This window comes from Caenorhabditis remanei, chromosome X (genome assembly GCF_010183535.1).
Source record: "Caenorhabditis remanei strain PX506 chromosome X, whole genome shotgun sequence".
Lineage (NCBI taxonomy): Eukaryota > Metazoa > Nematoda > Chromadorea > Rhabditida > Rhabditidae > Caenorhabditis > Caenorhabditis remanei.
The window spans coordinates 313,245-331,423 of NC_071333.1; the positions used below are offsets into that span (position 1 = coordinate 313,245).

The following is an 18,179-nucleotide window of genomic DNA, read 5'->3' on the forward strand; positions in this document are numbered from 1 at the left end:
AATACACTGACAAAAACGATCGAACAAATTAAGTGAGAAATAAGTGAATGTGAATAAGATTGAAAAAATTAAAATTTAGATGGTTGGAGAACCTTCGTAACCTTTTTGTGTATGTCTCCCGATCCATAGTTGTCTCCGCTTGTTTTGAATAGGAGGATTCCTGTTTTGAAGTCTTCCAATCCCGGTTGCATACTGGGTTTCGCTGGAACAGACACCTTAACTTGCTGTTCCTTCGATTCTCCCTAAAAATTCTATTCAAACACATGACTGACATTTTATTTCACTGTTTACCAATCTGATTTTCCGTGTTGGTGCTCTTCTTTCAATTTCAGGAGGGTGGATGAAGTCTTCTTCCACATCCCACTCCGTTGTTGCGTTTCTTTGCTTCCTAAAGTTCGCGTACCACTCTTTTTCTTTTCGGATCCTATCTTGTTCGTTTCAGTAATGCTTGTTAGCTATGTGCTGAAAAACTGACAATGTTGGCGTTCTCAAAGGAAAATAGCATGGAATTCTTACCTGGTGGTGTATCCTTCGAAATTTCCGGAAAGGTATGGTGTCATAGACCACTGGCGTTCTGTGCTCGATTGTACTTTACACTCTCCCACTTTTCCTCTTTCTCTTTCCCGCTCCCCCAATCAGATGATTCATAAGATTGAGCCTTGAATCATTCTATCTTTTTTATTATTAATATTAAATTCCTCCACCCACACATTTATGTTTAAGCTCCGCCTCTGGTCAGTATAAAAGCCGAGGCGAGCGCCTATATTTTATCTTCAATAAATATTATTACCACAGCCAGTTTAACACATGGTGCATCGTGGGTTTCAACCCGGTGCGGCCTAAGTCCCGCGTGGCAGGCACTGGCTGTGGGCTTAGCTGTACTAGTATTCCGAAGAAGACGTAGGATGGTTCAGTTAAGGAAGATCACGCGGGTTGTGGTTCCAGGAGGAACTAAACAACCAGAAGGAAGATGCACCTCCGATGCATCTTCAAACTTCACCTTTCGTCATTACGCTGCTTGGACATCCGCAGATCCTCGAGCATTTTGACACCAGTCTCGCAATCGAAAACGGGACATTTGAAAGATTTTGTCGCTCCTCGCTCCACGAATTGGACGACAATCAAGACCAACGAAGAAGACGGAACACACAGTTCGCTTCTTCCAGAAGAACATCATTCACTCATCAACAGGACAACGACGTCCATTGATGGAAACACCTGTTGCGGACACCAATATCGTCCCAACACTACCACCGCATTGCAAAGCAGAAAGTAGAACGCTTCGGATAACGCTCTGTAACCAACAAGGTCAGAGAAATAAAGGAGACGCACAGCAACCACTTCTGCTCGCCGGGAGCCTCTCTCTACACAGAGAGACTTCCAATTCAAGGATGCCGCCAGGACAAACGAAAACATGTGGACGTCAGTCAACCACGCCAACTTCGTCGAATGGACGGCTACAGTAACAACATAATTTAAACTTTGTTAACTGTAACTTTCTCTAATTTTTTCTTTCTGAAAGCCGGGAGTGTGCTCGATTGTACTTTACACTCTCCCACTTTTCCTCTTTCTCTTTCCCGCTCCCCCAATCAGATGATTCATAAGATTGAGCCTTGAATCATTCTATCTTTTTTATTATTAATATTAAATTCCTCCACCCACACATTTATGTTTAAGCTCCGCCTCTGGTCAGTATAAAAGCCGAGGCGAGCGCCTATATTTTATCTTCAATAAATATTATTACCACAGCCAGTTTAACACACGTTCCGTCCTTCTTTTTTTCTTTGAAAAGAGTGTTCAATCCCGGGTAGACCAACATCTCGAGCCGTGGTGTTGGTCCCATCTCATCCATCTTCCATTCACTATGTGTAATCACAATAAGATTGTTGATATTGTATCCTGGGAACATCATCTTTCTAAGATATCCGGAGGATACCCTTCCATAATTCCCATATTCCTCATTTTATGAATGTGCAATGGAAGTTCTCCATCACGAAGACCTATTGCGTCCCTCAGTCTATCACTGAGTATTCCAGGAGTGAACTTGGACTCTCTTGGCGTGTAGCTGTAAATAAACAATGTCTATAATATAAAGATGCTTGAAAATCTCTTACTATGCAAGTACATCACGTCTTCCTCATGGAGTTCTTCTCTTCTTCTGGTCTAGTTCCGAGTTGGACATGGGAGGCAACTGCAAAGTTTGATTTTAGCTTCACCTAAACCATAATTCTATTACTATTCATTTTCAAGTGATTTGCAACGTTTCCAAAAAAATTCCGGAGCTCAAAAATTCCAGCAATTTTCCGTTTTCCGTACCTATAACTGGCTTTCGGTTTTTCTCTTAGAAATTGTTTGATTTTTACTTTCAAGGTATTTAGTAAGTTTTTAGAGTATTTGGAACATAAAATATGTCTCACATTCATAGAGAATCTCTTTGATTAGTACTTACCTTATCTCCTCCCAACAGTCTCTTCCGGATGTTTCTTTGCCAGTGGCTCATTGGTTTGTTTTGATCCTCAGGGTCCTCGTCGACGTCGAAATCGTACGTGCGACGTTTGTCGAAGAATACATCGTGAAGATAGTAGCTCATTTCTGTAAATCAGAAGTTTTCTTTGAAAAAATATTGAATGCAGACAGAAAAAATAGTAAGAGAAGAGCACAACAAGGTTCTTTATAATTCAAATCAAAATCTTCCGCGGACCTCAATAAAGATACAAAGAACAATGGATGCGCAATGACTCAATATCAGATTTTTGTGATACGCAGAAAAATATAATGTTAAACTGCCGTACCACAGTTTGGTGTCCAAACTGGCCTTGCAACAATATTCAGTGAAACTCCAGCTTGGTGTATATGACAATGTAGCGAAGCACGTAATAAGATGAGCTGCGACTTGCACATCTGGTGACTAATAAAACTATGAGTAAGAACGGTGATATACATATAGTCTATCAATTCAGAGGATTGAGTAATCAAATATCCGGTTAGTGTCCGGTTATGAAAATAGTAAGATTTTGTTTTGGTATAGAATTTTTTACATGCCGTATAGTCTGTAATAGTGGCAAAAGTGTGAAGCATCCTATCTCGACTGTCTTTAAAAATATAAAAACTGTTCAAACTGAAGAAATATTCTATGACCATTGAGCTATATTTTGTCAGTTAGGAGCATTTTGATATTTCCTTTGGGAAACGAAATATACCACTGCAAACAAGCAGCGCCAGGTGCGCCTTTTTTACTTGTTATACGGTTGGAAAGGACTTTGTGAAAAAAAACCGGCCATTTGGTCACTGTAACCGACGATATTTGTCACTGTAATCAAAAATGTTTTTGTTAATTACCCATATCACAGCATTTAAAACAATGAGACAATAAATACTGACCTAAAGACACTTTTCGAATGAGGACCAATCTCACTGAAATCATATACCGTAGGATATTAAGCTATATTTTGTCAGTTAGCAGCTTTTAAATATTTTCTTTGAGAACCGAGATATACCGCTCGGTTCTCAAAGAAAATATTTGAATTAAAGTTTGAATTGTCTACAGTAGGCAACTAAAAGTCTAGGATTATTTTGTCTAAAATATCTCAGCTTTTTGATTTTTCTTCTTTCAAGTCATTTTCTAAGTGGATGTTGCCCATTAAAGATCCCGGATCCAAATTTCGGCGAAGACATGATTTTGCTTATTTGTTCCAATCAAAAACATGTACTTTCCATATTATTTATATACAAATGAAGTGAAGTATGATATTGCAAACAGAAAACGTGTTTATCACAAACGTAATTTACATTCTTCGAGAATGAGATGGTCCTGGTTGAGTAAGATCCCTCCCCTCTTCACCGTCAGTGAAGAGCTTTCGAATATCATCTGCCGTCTTCTTCATCGCCAATTTTCCAACAATTTGGCAGGTGTACTCCATAAGTTTCGGGATTTTCAAAGTAGTCGTTGCGTCCAACACTTGAAGAAGGAGAATCGTATTCATGTCACCCAAAAATGTCTTATCCCATTTTGGAAGTGGAATCGGGCGTGCTTTGCTGTGCCGGTGGTGTTTGATGCACGGCCGGTTGGCGACAAACGGAGCATCATCCTTATGACGGTGACACCATTCTAGAACTTTCTCCATTGCTTCGGCTCTGATTTCCGAGATCAGGATAGGCGATTCTTCTGAACCACGGTTTCGAATTTCTTGCATTATCGTGAGGGACTGATTGATAACTTTAAGTGCCACTTGCCACTGTTGTCCGCAATCCGTTTCGATGATGTAGTTGGGAAGGCTGTCATTGGTTTTGGCAGCAAACTCGGTATTCATAATGGTTTACCTAGAAAAAAGATGATTAGGTTGAAGGTCTATAAGCTTCGAACGAGAAGAATAGAGAAAGAAATTGAGTTTAAATTGTCAGATAATGATAATTTCGAAACTTACAGTATTCGGACTTATGGTAGGTTTATCGGCAGGACTAAACACATTGAATAAACTGACAAGCTGAAAAAAAACTACACCAGGGAGTCATTTTTTAAGAAAATGTGAGAAAAATGAACAATCTATTCCGTTTCAATGTTACACGAGGGGACACAAATTATAAATTGGCTGAAATTTAGTAACCGTGATGAAAAGGAAGTGTGCTCTCTGGTCAAGCATGTTTCTTTATTTTTCAATTTTTTCTATTCCTATGTTTTCGAAGTGTTAAGATTAGAAATATACAGAACAATTCGAAAAAAAAATTTTTTTAATCGTTACTGCAGTGATTTTTCTGGGAAACAATATAGTTACAACTCCTAAAAACAGCGACGGCTACTAATATCCAAATCAGATATTTTATCACAAAATCTTGTTATTTGCTATATCTCCTCTCGGAAAATAAAACTATAATAATAACGTTTGCGGGAATTTATACATATAATTTTGAACATTCTTAGGGGACAGTGATGGAAAAAAAACTCGAGTTAATTTCAAGGTTACGATATATTGAAATTTTTGAAAGAAAAGGGTTTTACTGATTTCAAGGACAAAGTTATCAAGATTATTGTAAAAGCTGGCTTTAAAAAAAACATTAATTATACTGAATAGGAGCAAGTCGTCGAAAAATGGAAAAATTTTAAAATGTAAGAGGCATAATTGTCATTTCACGAGCCGCGGTGGAAGTTTTCAAGTATTATTTTCTTCCTAAATTTACTGTAGAACTACTTAAATTCTTCAATTTAATCGAAGTTTTGCACAAAATGCCCCAAAAACTACACCAAAAAAGTTTTTCGGAAGATATTTGAGCGACTGGGCCGCACCAGTGAAAATTTGAAAATCGGCCCGGCCCGTGACAAGTATGGTAAGAGATGTATAATTTAGGTGGTGTGATTTCTTGTTTTTTTTGTACCTTCAGATCAAATTTGAAATTACCACTAATGATGTCCCCCGGTGGTAGTAAGAAAAGTACAAGAGAGAGGAGTGAAATGATACTATTCCTACTTCAATAAAACAGTGTCAAAGTAAACATATCTTGTCAACCAAAAGTGATGCATAATTCATCGACACACTTTCATAATTGCATATGTATGTGCCCAAACGTCTAACTAATTCTTCTGTGTAATTAAATTCGAAATCAAACTCAAAAAACGACAAATTTCTGCTAATTTATATAATATTCCAAAAAAAAAGTATATAGCCGGCCACAACGGAAAAAATACCAAAAGAAAATCAAGCGAGATGCAGGAAAAGAGAGAGAGCCGAGAGTCGGTAACCATAGAGATTATCTTATACGCCTTGTTCACCCTCCCCCGTGTAATTGTTGTTTTTGAAGTGGTTTCCAAGAAAGAGAGACGCAGATTATATGTTTTTCATCATGCTTCAGAAATAACGCGGCAGGGGGAATAAGTTATTGTTTGATGAAGATTGTAGCTAGTAGTATTGGTGAGAGGGCAAAAAAATGAGAGAAAAGAGGGTAAGAATCTAGAGGGTAGGAGAATGAACAGAATGTTCGTCGTCACAAGAAATTTACAACGACAGGAAATAGGCGGTGTAACAATTTCCAATGACTAAAAATGATCAATGCGACGACTTGCAGCGACCATCTCTGTGTCGCATTGTCCTATCGATTTTCTATTCTCAACCAAAACTTTCTTTTTCGTCTTTTTTGTCGACGAGTATTCTTTTCTTACGTTTTCTATACGTCTGTCGCGTCAAAACATTCATATGAATGAAATATCTATCCAAAAAAGTTTGCAGTCAACAGTTTTATTTCATCTTCAAAAAGTCATGAAAACTGGAAAAAAAGTGTGGCAAAGAGATCACAACCGCACTGGGAGAAGAAAAGGAGACTCATCAAGGACAAAACTAGTCAGTGGACTACAAAATTAAAAACGTTGAAGAGAAATTTATGGACGGTGGTAACGAAGCACTGGCGGGTCTTGTCCGAAGATTGGTGGTGGGAACATCGCGTCGTTGGTGATGTGGTTGAGACTCTCAATGACGAAGTGACGCTTGTCAACGTTCCACTGGAAAATATTATTGTATTTTTGTTTGTAAAAAAGGTTATAGGTACTTACACGCATCTTGAACATGATCATCTGATCACTGCTGCTGCACGAGACACGACCAGTGATCAAGTCCGCCATTTGGTAGAAGGCGTCGTGAACAGTCCACTAAAAATAAATTGCGTTATTTTTTGAATACTTTGACTGTAAAATTACCTTCGATGGAAACTCCTTCAGCTTGTCAAGAAGCGCATCTCCTTCGCAGACCTCAACAAAGATGTTTGAGTGAACCTCGGTGTCGAACAAGCATTTGTAGTCACCACTGGTCTCCTCACAGGACATCAAAGCTTCGAAGGTAGCTTGCGAGACCTCCAGCGCCTGCTCGACCTTGTCGTGCACTTCGTAGAGAGCATCGAGAGTCCGATCGTGCAACAAGTTGATGATGCGAACGTTGAGCGGGTTCTGCACCTCCTCGTTCACCACGAACGGTTGATTCTCGAAGCGGAACTCGAAATCTCTTCTCTGAGCCAGTTGGTATGGCCGAACATCCATTTCGTTTTCCAGACTGAAAATATGAATATGAAAAGAGGCAGGGCTTTGTATGCTTGCGTCTAGTAGGAATAATTTTAATTTCTGGTTATGAAGAAAGAGGATAGTGAAAAACATAAGTTTTGAGGCGTATACTAGATACTGGAGATTACGGTAAGCTGACATTACAGAAAACAAATGCATATTTTTTCTGTCTGTGAGAACGTCTAAATGTATCTGGGGACAATTTCGTGGGAATTTTAAGAAGTCGTGAGATTGGCTCAACTAATAATTTTAGCATAAGCCTTTGTTTTGTTCTCAAGTCTAGAATTAGGCATATGAAATAAGGCAGGGTTTCGTAGGTTTGAGTCTAGTGGGAATAATTCAAATTACTGGTTATGAAAAGAGAGGATTGTGAGAAATATCTATCTTGGGCAGAGTCAGACTAGCTTAGAATTGGGTTGCGCCTCAATACTACGGTAGGCTTGCATTACGGGAAGTTAATGCTTCTCAAAAAAAGAACGCTTTTGAATTTTTCAACGAAAAAGTCAAATTTTCGACTATCATTAGGAGATATTCTGGTAAAAAACATCAAAAATGTTCAAACTTTCTATGAAAAAATTGGTTTCTGTTTCGAACCCGGGCATTCTGGGGTTTCAGAAATTTTTCAAGGAGGCCCGGCCGCGCCGAGGCTTGACAAGTATGAACTTTTCTAAGAACAGTTCTGTTCTAAAAAAAACTATTTTATAAAAACTTGCAAAAAAATTTAAAACCTTTTTTATTTTTCATGTTCTTTAGAAAACTGAACTACTATGCATAAACATATTTCAAAAAAACTCACATTTCATTATCCATTGTGAATACTTCCAGGTTTGGGTGGCAACCAGCAACCAACTAAAATTTTCAAAATGATAACTTATGTATTTACAACAAAATTTCAAGCAAAACAGCGAAAAAATCACAAAAATAGGTGAAAAATGGGAGAAACTCCAAAAATTGCGAAACGTTGAACCTGAATGAATAGCATAAACAACGAAAAGAGTTCAAGGCAGCGCGGTTGCTGCTTCTCTAACTCTCACTATTTTTTTCTCTCGTGCGAGAAAAAGAGAGAGAAAAAAAGAGAGGGAGATTACACCGACCACCGAAAAGGCGACCGGCGCGAAGAGAATGGAATTAATTTCATGACGGGTGGAAAGGAGAAAGAGATAGAGAAGAAAATGAAGGGTTCGGGGGAAACGGATGGCGAAAAGGAAAGGGTGGTGAAATAAAAGGGGGAAATGAGTGTCTTCCGTAGCGTGACTCTTGAAGGGCACAACAAAAACGACTATGGAGAACGAAGGTTCTAAATGTGAGGAGGCCGTTTTTGTGTGGGCCGAGATTTGGCATTTTGGGAAACGTCATCTGACATTTGGCGTATGGTGTTTACCAATTATTCTACAGAAGAAGATTCTCGTAAAAAAAAAGATGTTTAGAGAAGTTTATAATGCCAAAGACGATCATCTCACTCTCTTTTTTCACTGAGAAGAGGAGAAAGTTTTCATTCAAAAAAAGAGAAGGTGGGAGGGGGTGTTGAAAAGATAGAAAAGAACATTACACTCGATATCTGAACCTGAACATTTGTCGCAGGTATTTTAAAAGCACGTGTGTTGGTCTCAAAGGATGGAAATTATATTTTGAAAACAAAAAGAGAGTTGTCACATGGAAATTATGAAGGCTAGGGAAGAATGAAACGCTAATAAAACAAAGTTGGTAAGGTATTTTCTGTCTGAGTTTCCCGATTTCCAAAGAAAATATAACTAGGAACTTGAAATGTGAATTCCCAACTGTATGATATCTCTGAACTTTAAAAATATGAAGAGAAGTGAGCGAAAATTTATATGGAAATTAGTGTTACTTTGCGACGGTGGATACAATCAGATAACGGATAGATAAGATCTAGGAAAAGTTTACCGAGATGAAGGAAAACACTGAGTCGGGTACTCTGACCAGGGAAGTTCTCAACTCAAGAATTTGGCCCCCACTTTCGCGTCCGTAGGATTTAAAAATAAATTTCTGCTAAATCCTTCTGAGAGCCAAGGTATGACCCGCCAACCTTCTCTTCTGGTTAAGTTTTTCCTGCCGAATTGTCTACCAAATTCTTGAGTCATTTGAAAATATAACCTTCAAGGATTTTCCATGTCAGAGTTTCAGTGAAAATGTAGAAATTAAAAAAACCCCTAGAATTTATTGTTTGTCAATTTTGCAACGCAACAAATGACAGTTTTTTATCCAAAAACGTTTGGTTAAGGGTTTATATATATATTTATTGACAAAAGTAAAATAACAAAAGGAATACATTAAGATCAGGTCCCTTATACCAAGCTTTTTTCACATTCTGAGTAAAAATTATTCTCAGAGTTATAACCTGCTTGATAGGTCTGGTTATAACTTTTTTCCTGACTCCCACATGTAAACCCGTAAAATCACCAAAATATTCGCAGTCCCCTTTACTTCTCTACTTTATAACTGCTGGATGTCCTCTTGAAAGGCTTCATTTATCTTTCACTCTCACTTTTTTCTTCCTCCTCACCCTTGCATCTTCTCCCTCTCCCTTAAATCCAAGTTTTCCATATATGCAATCTCTCTACTAACTAATGTTTTCTTCGTGAATCAAAACGAGTCTCTGATTGTTCTTGTTCCGGAAAAATAAGAGAGAAAGGAGGTTTCGCAATTAAAGAAGCAGTAAAATGGTTTTCAAATTGCGACAATATTACCGTAATAAACAGGAGATGTTGAAAAAGATTGTGCGAGAATCCTACATGAATTTTAAATGAATGAAAGCAGATTTTATGAAATAAAGAGCTGAAAATTACATACATGTTTTTGAAAAAGTAATACGATGGCTTGAAAACAAAAAAGTAAACTTCCGATTGGATGTCTAGCATGGTATAGTTTTTAGGAAGAGCTTTTTTTATAAAATGAGAACCCAACATCTGAACACTGAACAGACAACTCAAAATTATGACTTCCATAGATATTTTATGAAAAGCAGTCCATAAAACGAGCACAACACTCAAAAATTGAGACAACCAAAATTGCTTCCAAACCACCACGCCATTAACAGAGGCACTGGCGGAATACTCAAAATTAGCATAATTGAAGAAAATTAAACAGTGCTGCTCACACATTTTTTGCAAAAACTAAAATAAGATAATTAATGAAAAAAGGGAAAATTATAATTACTTTACTATTCCAATTTTTTGATCTTAATGAACCTTATTGTCTGTTTGAACTCCAAAATTCCCCGTTCTCGTTCATCATACTCAACGTTGCGCGCTTTCATCTCCAATTCCTTCCGTAATTTGTCAGAAGAGGCGGGAGAAGAATGTGTTTCTCGAAAGAGAATAAGGAGGGAGAAACCTTTTCCATCGGTTGTGTATCTGGAGACATCAATCTACTCATCCGGCCATTTGATCGGCGTTTGTCCTAATTTCATTCCGTGTTACTCAATCAACAAATATCTTCTGTTCTTCTCTATTCCTTTCTCGTGTACAACATTCTATCATTTTACCGTCCACTCTTTTTTCGCTTCTCACCTACTTTTTCGCAATCCTTCCCCGGTTAATTAATCTTTCCCTTTTCTCCGCGCAATATTTATCAAAAGGCGTGATAATTCAATTGGCCCAGTTTGCATTACTGTACAATGTATGTAGTGTCTTATTGCTTGTATAAGGTGCAACCGTCACTTCCTTCAGGAGGATTCATCTGATTTTCTTGGTTTTGGTCTGCAACAAATTAACTTTGTCCAAAATCTACTCACGTTTTCAAAACATGGAAACTGCAATGATTGGGACCAACTTGTCATTTTTCAATCAGTCAGTACCTGCTCCTTGTTTTGAAATTTACAAGAAAAATTTCAAGGCGTTATGAAACAAGACATTTCAAAACCAGAACATCTCAAACCTAAAGTTAGCTCTGCGAAAATTGTGCTTTTTTAAATTTAGAAATCTTTGTAGAATTTTCACAAAGCTCTGCATCACAATTTCTTTCGTTTCTAATAAATTTCTCTTCCTATTCTAATATTTGACCCCAAACGGTAGTACCAAATATTTGTGATATGTTTATCTGTCTATGTGATATTTATGGGATATGTGATATGTTTTAAACTCGGTAATTGGTAGCTTTATGTTTCCCGTTCCGTTCTAATTTTTCCCTCAAATCAAACACTCCAACTTTTCCAGATCATCAGAAATGCTGCCAATATCAATTTTACTATTCATAATGTCAGTTTCAACAGCATTTGCAACAGAGAAAAAGTGTCCACCGGTTAAGAAAGGTAGTGTAACTCACCACAATCTAAAAATTTAATCTAGTTCTAATCAGGAGCCTGCTGCACTGCTCCAATCTCTCCAGGTTGTCGGTTACCGCGACAGTGCTACAAATATATCATGGCTAACTGTCCAGACAGGAAAATTGCTGTGTTCTCAAGAAAAGTCGGGAATGATAGACGATCGGCACCAAGAAAGCCACTGGTAAGAATATTTCGGTTGAAATGAATGTAAATCTTCTACCAATGATTCAAAATCTCTGTTTGAAAATAAAAACGGTCGATTTCAGGGTAAATGTGGAACCGCTGAAGTAAACTACCAACCATGTACATCGAAGGGAATCGCCAATAAGCTATTCCTTGCTTGCTGTCAGTTGTACGTCCCAGAGGAGTGTCATCATATGTGTGTCTATGAAACTGATCAGTCTGTAACAAGAAACATGGTAATTAATTTTTTTTTTGAATTTGAAAAATGATTAGTCTGAATTCTTAGAGATTCCGATAACATTATATCAAGATGTGTGCAAAAATCCAAAAATTTTCTCTGCATGTACTTTTAAACATTCTAAACTGTCAATTGTAACCCAATTGTCTCAAACATGACGCCATACCCTTTGATTTGATACCGCTACCCCTGCTAGCAATAAGAAGATAGAAACATCTTATCTTCTCTTCCACAAAACCAAGATCCACGAAAAAAATCTTCGACAAGGTTGTTATTACACAATTTGACATGTTGTTTATGACGAGCACAACTGTTTGGTTAGCGAATTCATCAATCAATGTCAGGCTCCTACAAAAAACCAGAAATTCCGATATTACAGCTGACCAACATGAGAAAAGATAGTCAATGCCGCATCAAACACCTTTCTTCTATCTTGTACTGTGCCAGTCAAAACAGAGATAACAGAAAATGTTGCTTGGACTTGGATCTCAATGCTCCACAACTTCAAGTTAGTTTCTACGTTTATACTATTGTTTTTCATAAGCTACAGTATCCTTCACTCAAAATAATGCGATTACAGGTTGGGTCCCGCTGTCTCCGAATGTGTGATCCATCGGGTACCTCTATCGATAGAATAACCAAAGAAGATGTGACTTGCTTGTATAACTGGAATGTCATCATGTACTGCCATCACGCTGGTATCCGGGAAATGTGATCTGATTCGAGAGCTATCTATTTTCACTCCCTCCACGGGAAAATGTTTTAAAAAAAATGTTCAGAAAACTCAGAAATAATTCGGATGTGCTTTTTTCCTTTATTTATTATACCAAATGTTCACTTAAAATTCCAAGTTGAATTTTTATTTGTGTATTATACCTTCCTTCCAATAATAATGAAGTAATAATAAAATTCGAAAATCAAAGTTGCAGGAATGATAAGGAAGAGGGAAAGAGAAGGTTGGGTGACAATTGGTTAGCGATGATAAGAACTATTTTATGGTCATCATTTTTTCTTGCTTAAAATTCTGGAAATATTACTCTAAAATAGTTTTTCAACTTCATACTCCTCCATTTCCTGAATTCTCTCAACCCCACCTTCCCCGCTGTCCACATTTCCATCATTCTGCGACCAAGTGGTCGTTTGAACATGCCAATAAACACACAACAATGGGTCTTCTTCAACGGAGGAGCACACACACACAAGTAGCATATCTTGCTCGGATACACCAGATGATGGAGCATCATTCAAACAACTGTCTTCAATTCGATAACACACGCGATTATATGTATCAGAGAGAGGGGGGACAATTGTGATAGGGAGGGAATCGAGAGGATTGAAATTTCTTGTGTCCTATCTCTTTTTTTCAAGACTTTGATTAGTTTTGCAAGCATCCAATGTTTTAGTTTTGGGGTTTTTAGGTTTCAGTAAAGTTTAACTGATCATTTGTTCATTTGTCATCAAAATCCAGGTCCTCTATTACTTATCAATTAAAATTCTTTTTATTCAAACCTCACAATTCCTTGTTTCAGGGTCCACCAAGCACCAACACCGAATGTAAATGCCGTACGTCGGAGTGGGAGCACAGAAAGGTATATTTTTCTTTGTTTTCCATCTTTTTTACCTTCGCAATGACCTGAACAGCTGTCCCTCAGTTTAGGCGGGTGTCGGCAGGTCACACACAATCACTTACCTGCCCGAGATGTTTTATGTGCTGTTTCTAATCTTTTTCTTCTTAATCTGGTTACTTTTTTTCTCAGTTTCAATGAAAAGTGTGAAATAGTAAAATAGTCGCGCAATTGAGCGAGGAACTGATTGAAACTTGAGATTAGACACCAATAAGAGATTATAATCTTGTTTCTTGCAGAGAATTGATTGAAAGTTTACTTTTTGCAGCTTCCACAAGCTTGACAGGAACCCCGATGGTCAAAGCTTATATAGCAATCGCTGCTTCATTAGTAGTAGTGATATGTATAACTGCAATTGGTGTTCATCACTCGGAACGGAAGTTCAATAAGTATAATAAAGTGTCCATTGATGGTGAGTTTTTTTCTTTGAAAATTTGTCAAACTATTAGTTTTTTTAATTTTTTAGATATCCACCAATCCGATGCAAGAACTATCCAAGACAATATAAAATCCGAGAACATCAAAAAGTACCTTCGTATCTTTACCAAAGACCCACATATTGCGGGAACCGATGCTAATAAAAAAGTGGCATATGCGATTGCAAGTGCTTGGTCGGAAGCCGGATTGGAGGACGTACATACTTTGCCCTACGAAGTTTTATTGTCGTATCCAGATTTCGAAAACCCGAATTCAGTTGTAATCAAGAAATCGTCAGGGGATGAAGTTTTTCGGAGCAAGGGAGTTAGTCCAGTGATCATTCCTGATGAGCAGTCAGGAAAATGTGAGTTTTCTTTTTTGTTAACTTTTCAGTAATTACATTGTCAGATGCCGGCCACCAATGGCTCGCCTATGCCGGTAATGGCTCCGCTTCTGCCGAAGTAGTGTATGTGAATAGAGGAAACGCCAACGACTTTAAAAATTTGAAACTAATGGGTGTCGAAGTGAAAGGGAAGATTGCATTGATGAGATATGGTCACGGATTCCGAGGAGACAAAGTGTACAAAGCACAACAAGCAGGTGCTATCGGTGCTATTTTGTTTTCGGATACATCAGATGTCGCTCAGGATGGTGTGGAGTCCGGTCAGTTTTTTTTCTGCGAGAGAAAGTTTGAAAAATGTGAACATTTGTTTCAGAACATGTATACCCAAAAACCATCTGGATGCCAAATGAAGCTGTTCAAAGAGGATCGTTGATGCATGGGGATGGAGATCCATTGTCACCACACTATCCTTCGAAAAAAGAGCTCTTCAAGGGAAGAACTATTGATGAGGTATGGGAATGTTATTCAGTCATAAAAACTGGTATCCTCATCAAATAACAGAGCAATGTAATGAATCACAAGCTGAAAAACGTCTCCGTTATGATTTTGCGGTTCTCATGTATTGTATAACGGTCTCTACATATGTAAAAATACCTAACAGTTTTTATTGATTTTTGTCAAATCAGTGTTTAAATCATCAAAATCTTTTTTTTAATTGTTACTCTACCATTTTTGGTAGTGACATACAGTACCGCTCAAACTTTTGGTTTTTTGACAATCATGCCAAATTGGTCGAATTGATCTGAAATTTTGGGAAAATGTTGATTGCAGACATTTGGTTATATTTAGTAAGCAATTTTGACAAAAAAATCATGTTTCACAGTTTTTGTGTAATTTTGGTTAGCTGCTAAAAATTCACAAAATCAAATTCACTTTGTACGATGTCTAGTATAATTAACCAATACGGAGAAAGGGAGAAAATGGGTTGCTACTTTTTTCCGACTATGATATTTTTTAAACAATTTATTTTGACTTCTAAAAATCTTTGCGTGTTTTGACCTTTTAAATCTGCGCTCCTGACTCATTGTCAACAATTTCATCATTCAAGGCCAAAGAAGAAGGTGTTCTTCCCTCCATTCCCGTTCTTCCCGTTTCCTACACCACTGCTCTTCAAATCCTCAAGCGAATGTCGGGACGTCCCGCTCCATCGGATTGGCAAGGTCCCCTCTCCCTTAAATTTCATCAACTTTGACCCAAAACGTGCGTATTTTTAGGTTTGGTTGGCGGAAATCTCACATATAAACTCGGTCCTGGCTTCTTGAATGGCGAGAAATTGACGATAAATGTGCACAGTGAGCTGAAGACCAAGTGAGTTAGTGTTGTGAGAGAAGAAAGAAGGGAGGAGGAGGGAATTTGATTTGTGCTTGTTGAAGAATGCGAGTTAGTAATGATGTCATTGTACTCTAGGGGATTGAATTCAAATGTGAAGAGGTGTATGATGTAACAATACGAAAATTGTGTCTAAGGAATGAAGACTAGGAACTGAAATGTAAAAAGTCCCTTTCACTTAGAAAAACAGAAATCCCAAATTCTGACGCCTACACAAAGAATAAAAAAGTCATATTTTGCAGACGAATCCGAAATGTAATTGGCTACATCCGTGGTTCAGAGGAGCCAGATCGCTATATTATGCTTGGTAACCATTTCGATGCATGGGTGTATGGCTCAATTGACCCCAATTCTGGAACAGCAGTCTTGGCAGAAGTGGCGAGAGCTATGATGCAAACTATCAATGAGACTAGCTGGAGACCAGGTTCGGAAAACAGTTGGATATTTAATATAGTTTAATTGACGGATAATTTTATAGCTAGAACTATTGTGTTCAATGCATGGGATGCTGAGGAATTCGGACTGATTGGCTCCACAGAATTTGTCGAAGAATTTGTCGATGTTTTACAGAAACGAGCCGTTGTGTATATCAATATGGATTGTATTCAAGGAAATGCTAGTTTGTCAGTTTTCAGAACACTTGGAATTTATAAAATTTCACTACAGTAACCCAAAGAAGGATTTTTGCAGTTGAAAGTTGAATTCAGCTACCTTTACCCGTAATTCACTGTAAAATAGACTACGTTGTAGTCTGAACTACAGTTAGCTGTGCAAAAAACTTCTATCGGTCTTGTCCCAAAAAGTGATCAACTACAAAAATAGTCGGCCTTATCCATCAGGCGCAAATTGAACACATTTACACTATCTGTAGTATCAGTTCGCCCTTTCAATTCAGTTAAGTTTAGAGTTCTCTAAAAAACAGATTTTACTCATTTTTCTGAGAATTTGGATAACAAAATCCCTTGTATCTTTTTACATTTTCGAGTTTTTCCTATATCCGCGTTTCTCCCCCCTCTCCCGTCAGACAACAACCTCATCAATTCAATACGCTCGAGTAGTAGTAAACGAAATCAAATGTATTCTTCTTCCTCCTCAATTTTCTTTTTTCTCAATTTCAGGCACGTCGACACAGTTCCGATTCTCGAGCATATCGCCATTGAAGCAGCAAAACATGTGCCGAATCCATCAAAACGAGAAAGAGACCGTGGGAGGAAAACTGTCTACGACACATGGATGAAAGTGTTCCCTGACAAGAAAGCGGGAGTTCCAAAAGTTAGAGTGCCCGGAGGAGGGTCTGATCACGCGCCATTTTTGAACTTCGCAGGAGTTCCAGTGATCAATTTCAATTATAAGAATTATTCAACGTTTGACACATATCCATTGTATCATACTATGTATGAGACACCGTTTACCAATATTCACTTGATGGACACGGAAGATTTGGGAGTACACAGAGCAATTGGACAGTATTGGGCAGAATTGGCAAAGTAAGCTATCAGAATTAAACCTGAAATATAGGAGCTGTCAGGCAGTGTGGTCTTCTAACCGGTAGACATCCGTACTAGTCAAGCCCAGGCCGAAAGACCGGATAATTGGCGAAAAATTCGAAGTCCAAAATTCCTCGAATTTTCTGAAATGTTCTTAATTTTATTGAGTGAAAAAGTCAAATTTTTGAGTATAATTCAGAAATTGGTTTTTTTTTAAAGCCGGCTCTTCAAAATTTTCCCTCGTCCCGGGTCTTCTGGCCTTTCTGTGTCTTGCCGGGCCAGACCGAATCTTGACAAGTATGTAGACAGATTTCTTACCATACATGTTATTTGAAGGCCCGCCGTGGAAAATGTTTTAGGATTTTAAGAACCCAAAAAAAGTAATTTCTATCACAAAGTTCACAGTAGAACTACGTGAATTCGTCTATTATAACTGATTCAAAAACCCATTTTAAAAAATGAATGCCAAAAAACATGTTTATAGAAAAAAAGTTACTTCACCAGGCTGGTCTCGTGATATATGCTATTTACCATTTCAGAACATTTGCTGACGAAGTAATCCTCCCTATGAACACCACCCATCTTGCTACTATCATGATCCGCAGCTACCTCCCACAGCTCAAAGCTTCAATCTCCGGAATAAATGTGTCACGTACCGATTTCGAAGATATCCGTACTCAATATGCCCTCCTCTCCAAAAGTGCTCAAGATCTGCTCACCATGTCAAAAAAATTCCAAGAGACTATGCAATTCACCCAACACAGCTTCTCCCAAAACCCATATGACCCGAAACATGTAAATGCTGTAAATGAAAGACTAATTAGGTGAGTAAACTAAAGAAATAAAGGAAGATTTAAGAAAATAAGTTATTTCAGCACTGAAAGATGTTTCATCAACCCGCGCGGAGTGTCCAAACACAATCCTTCTGCTCGACATGTTCTGTTCTCTGTCAGTGATTCAGATTCCTATTCCAACTCCTTGATGGCTGGAATCCAAAACGCGGTAGGTCATGGATTATCTTTATTCAAATATTATCTTATCTTCTTCCAGATCGATGGGTATGAGTCCAGTCCATCCAAGAAAAACTTGCGAGAAATCATCAACCAGATATCAATTGTCCAATACTCGGTTATTTGCGTGGTCAACACTTTAAGGGATGTGATTTGAATTCAA

At 37.9% G+C, this 18,179-nt stretch overlaps 6 protein-coding genes across 6 annotated transcripts; 2 read left to right on the plus strand and 4 right to left on the minus strand.

Annotated features, from left to right (window-relative positions):
- Positions 1 to 68: 68 nt before the first annotated feature.
- GCK72_022109 (uncharacterized protein) lies at positions 69 to 560 on the minus strand (the record flags this gene model as incomplete). The annotated part of the gene is made up of 3 exons (XM_053734660.1): positions 69 to 242; positions 292 to 388; positions 517 to 560. The coding sequence occupies 3 exons, from the start codon at positions 558 to 560 to the stop codon at positions 69 to 71; spliced, it is 315 nt and encodes a 104-aa protein (XP_053578226.1).
- Positions 561 to 1,908: 1,348 nt separating this feature from the next.
- Positions 1,909 to 2,590, minus strand: GCK72_022110 (uncharacterized protein; the record flags this gene model as incomplete). Its single annotated transcript, XM_053734661.1, has 3 exons — positions 1,909 to 2,065; positions 2,131 to 2,216; positions 2,450 to 2,590. The coding sequence occupies 3 exons, from the start codon at positions 2,588 to 2,590 to the stop codon at positions 1,909 to 1,911; spliced, it is 384 nt and encodes a 127-aa protein (XP_053578227.1).
- A 1,195-nt stretch (positions 2,591 to 3,785) lies between these two features.
- On the minus strand, positions 3,786 to 4,310 carry GCK72_022111 (uncharacterized protein; the record flags this gene model as incomplete). Its single annotated transcript, XM_003106802.2, has 1 exon — positions 3,786 to 4,310. One exon carries the CDS (start codon positions 4,308 to 4,310, stop codon positions 3,786 to 3,788), a length of 525 nt encoding a protein of 174 aa, XP_003106850.1.
- A 2,057-nt stretch (positions 4,311 to 6,367) lies between these two features.
- GCK72_022112 (uncharacterized protein) lies at positions 6,368 to 7,018 on the minus strand (the record flags this gene model as incomplete). The annotated part of the gene is made up of 3 exons (XM_003106857.2): positions 6,368 to 6,487; positions 6,539 to 6,634; positions 6,683 to 7,018. The coding sequence occupies 3 exons, from the start codon at positions 7,016 to 7,018 to the stop codon at positions 6,368 to 6,370; spliced, it is 552 nt and encodes a 183-aa protein (XP_003106905.2).
- Positions 7,019 to 11,224: 4,206 nt separating this feature from the next.
- Positions 11,225 to 12,460, plus strand: GCK72_022113 (uncharacterized protein; the record flags this gene model as incomplete). The annotated part of the gene is made up of 5 exons (XM_003106913.2): positions 11,225 to 11,309; positions 11,357 to 11,505; positions 11,591 to 11,743; positions 12,125 to 12,253; positions 12,326 to 12,460. The coding sequence occupies 5 exons, from the start codon at positions 11,225 to 11,227 to the stop codon at positions 12,458 to 12,460; spliced, it is 651 nt and encodes a 216-aa protein (XP_003106961.1).
- An 843-nt stretch (positions 12,461 to 13,303) lies between these two features.
- On the plus strand, positions 13,304 to 18,173 carry GCK72_022114 (uncharacterized protein; the record flags this gene model as incomplete). The annotated part of the gene is made up of 13 exons (XM_003106829.2): positions 13,304 to 13,334; positions 13,639 to 13,782; positions 13,837 to 14,151; positions 14,196 to 14,450; positions 14,504 to 14,640; positions 15,239 to 15,350; positions 15,405 to 15,498; positions 15,762 to 15,943; positions 15,998 to 16,142; positions 16,638 to 17,006; positions 17,546 to 17,830; positions 17,882 to 18,008; positions 18,057 to 18,173. The coding sequence occupies 13 exons, from the start codon at positions 13,304 to 13,306 to the stop codon at positions 18,171 to 18,173; spliced, it is 2,313 nt and encodes a 770-aa protein (XP_003106877.2).
- Positions 18,174 to 18,179: the final 6 nt, after the last annotated feature.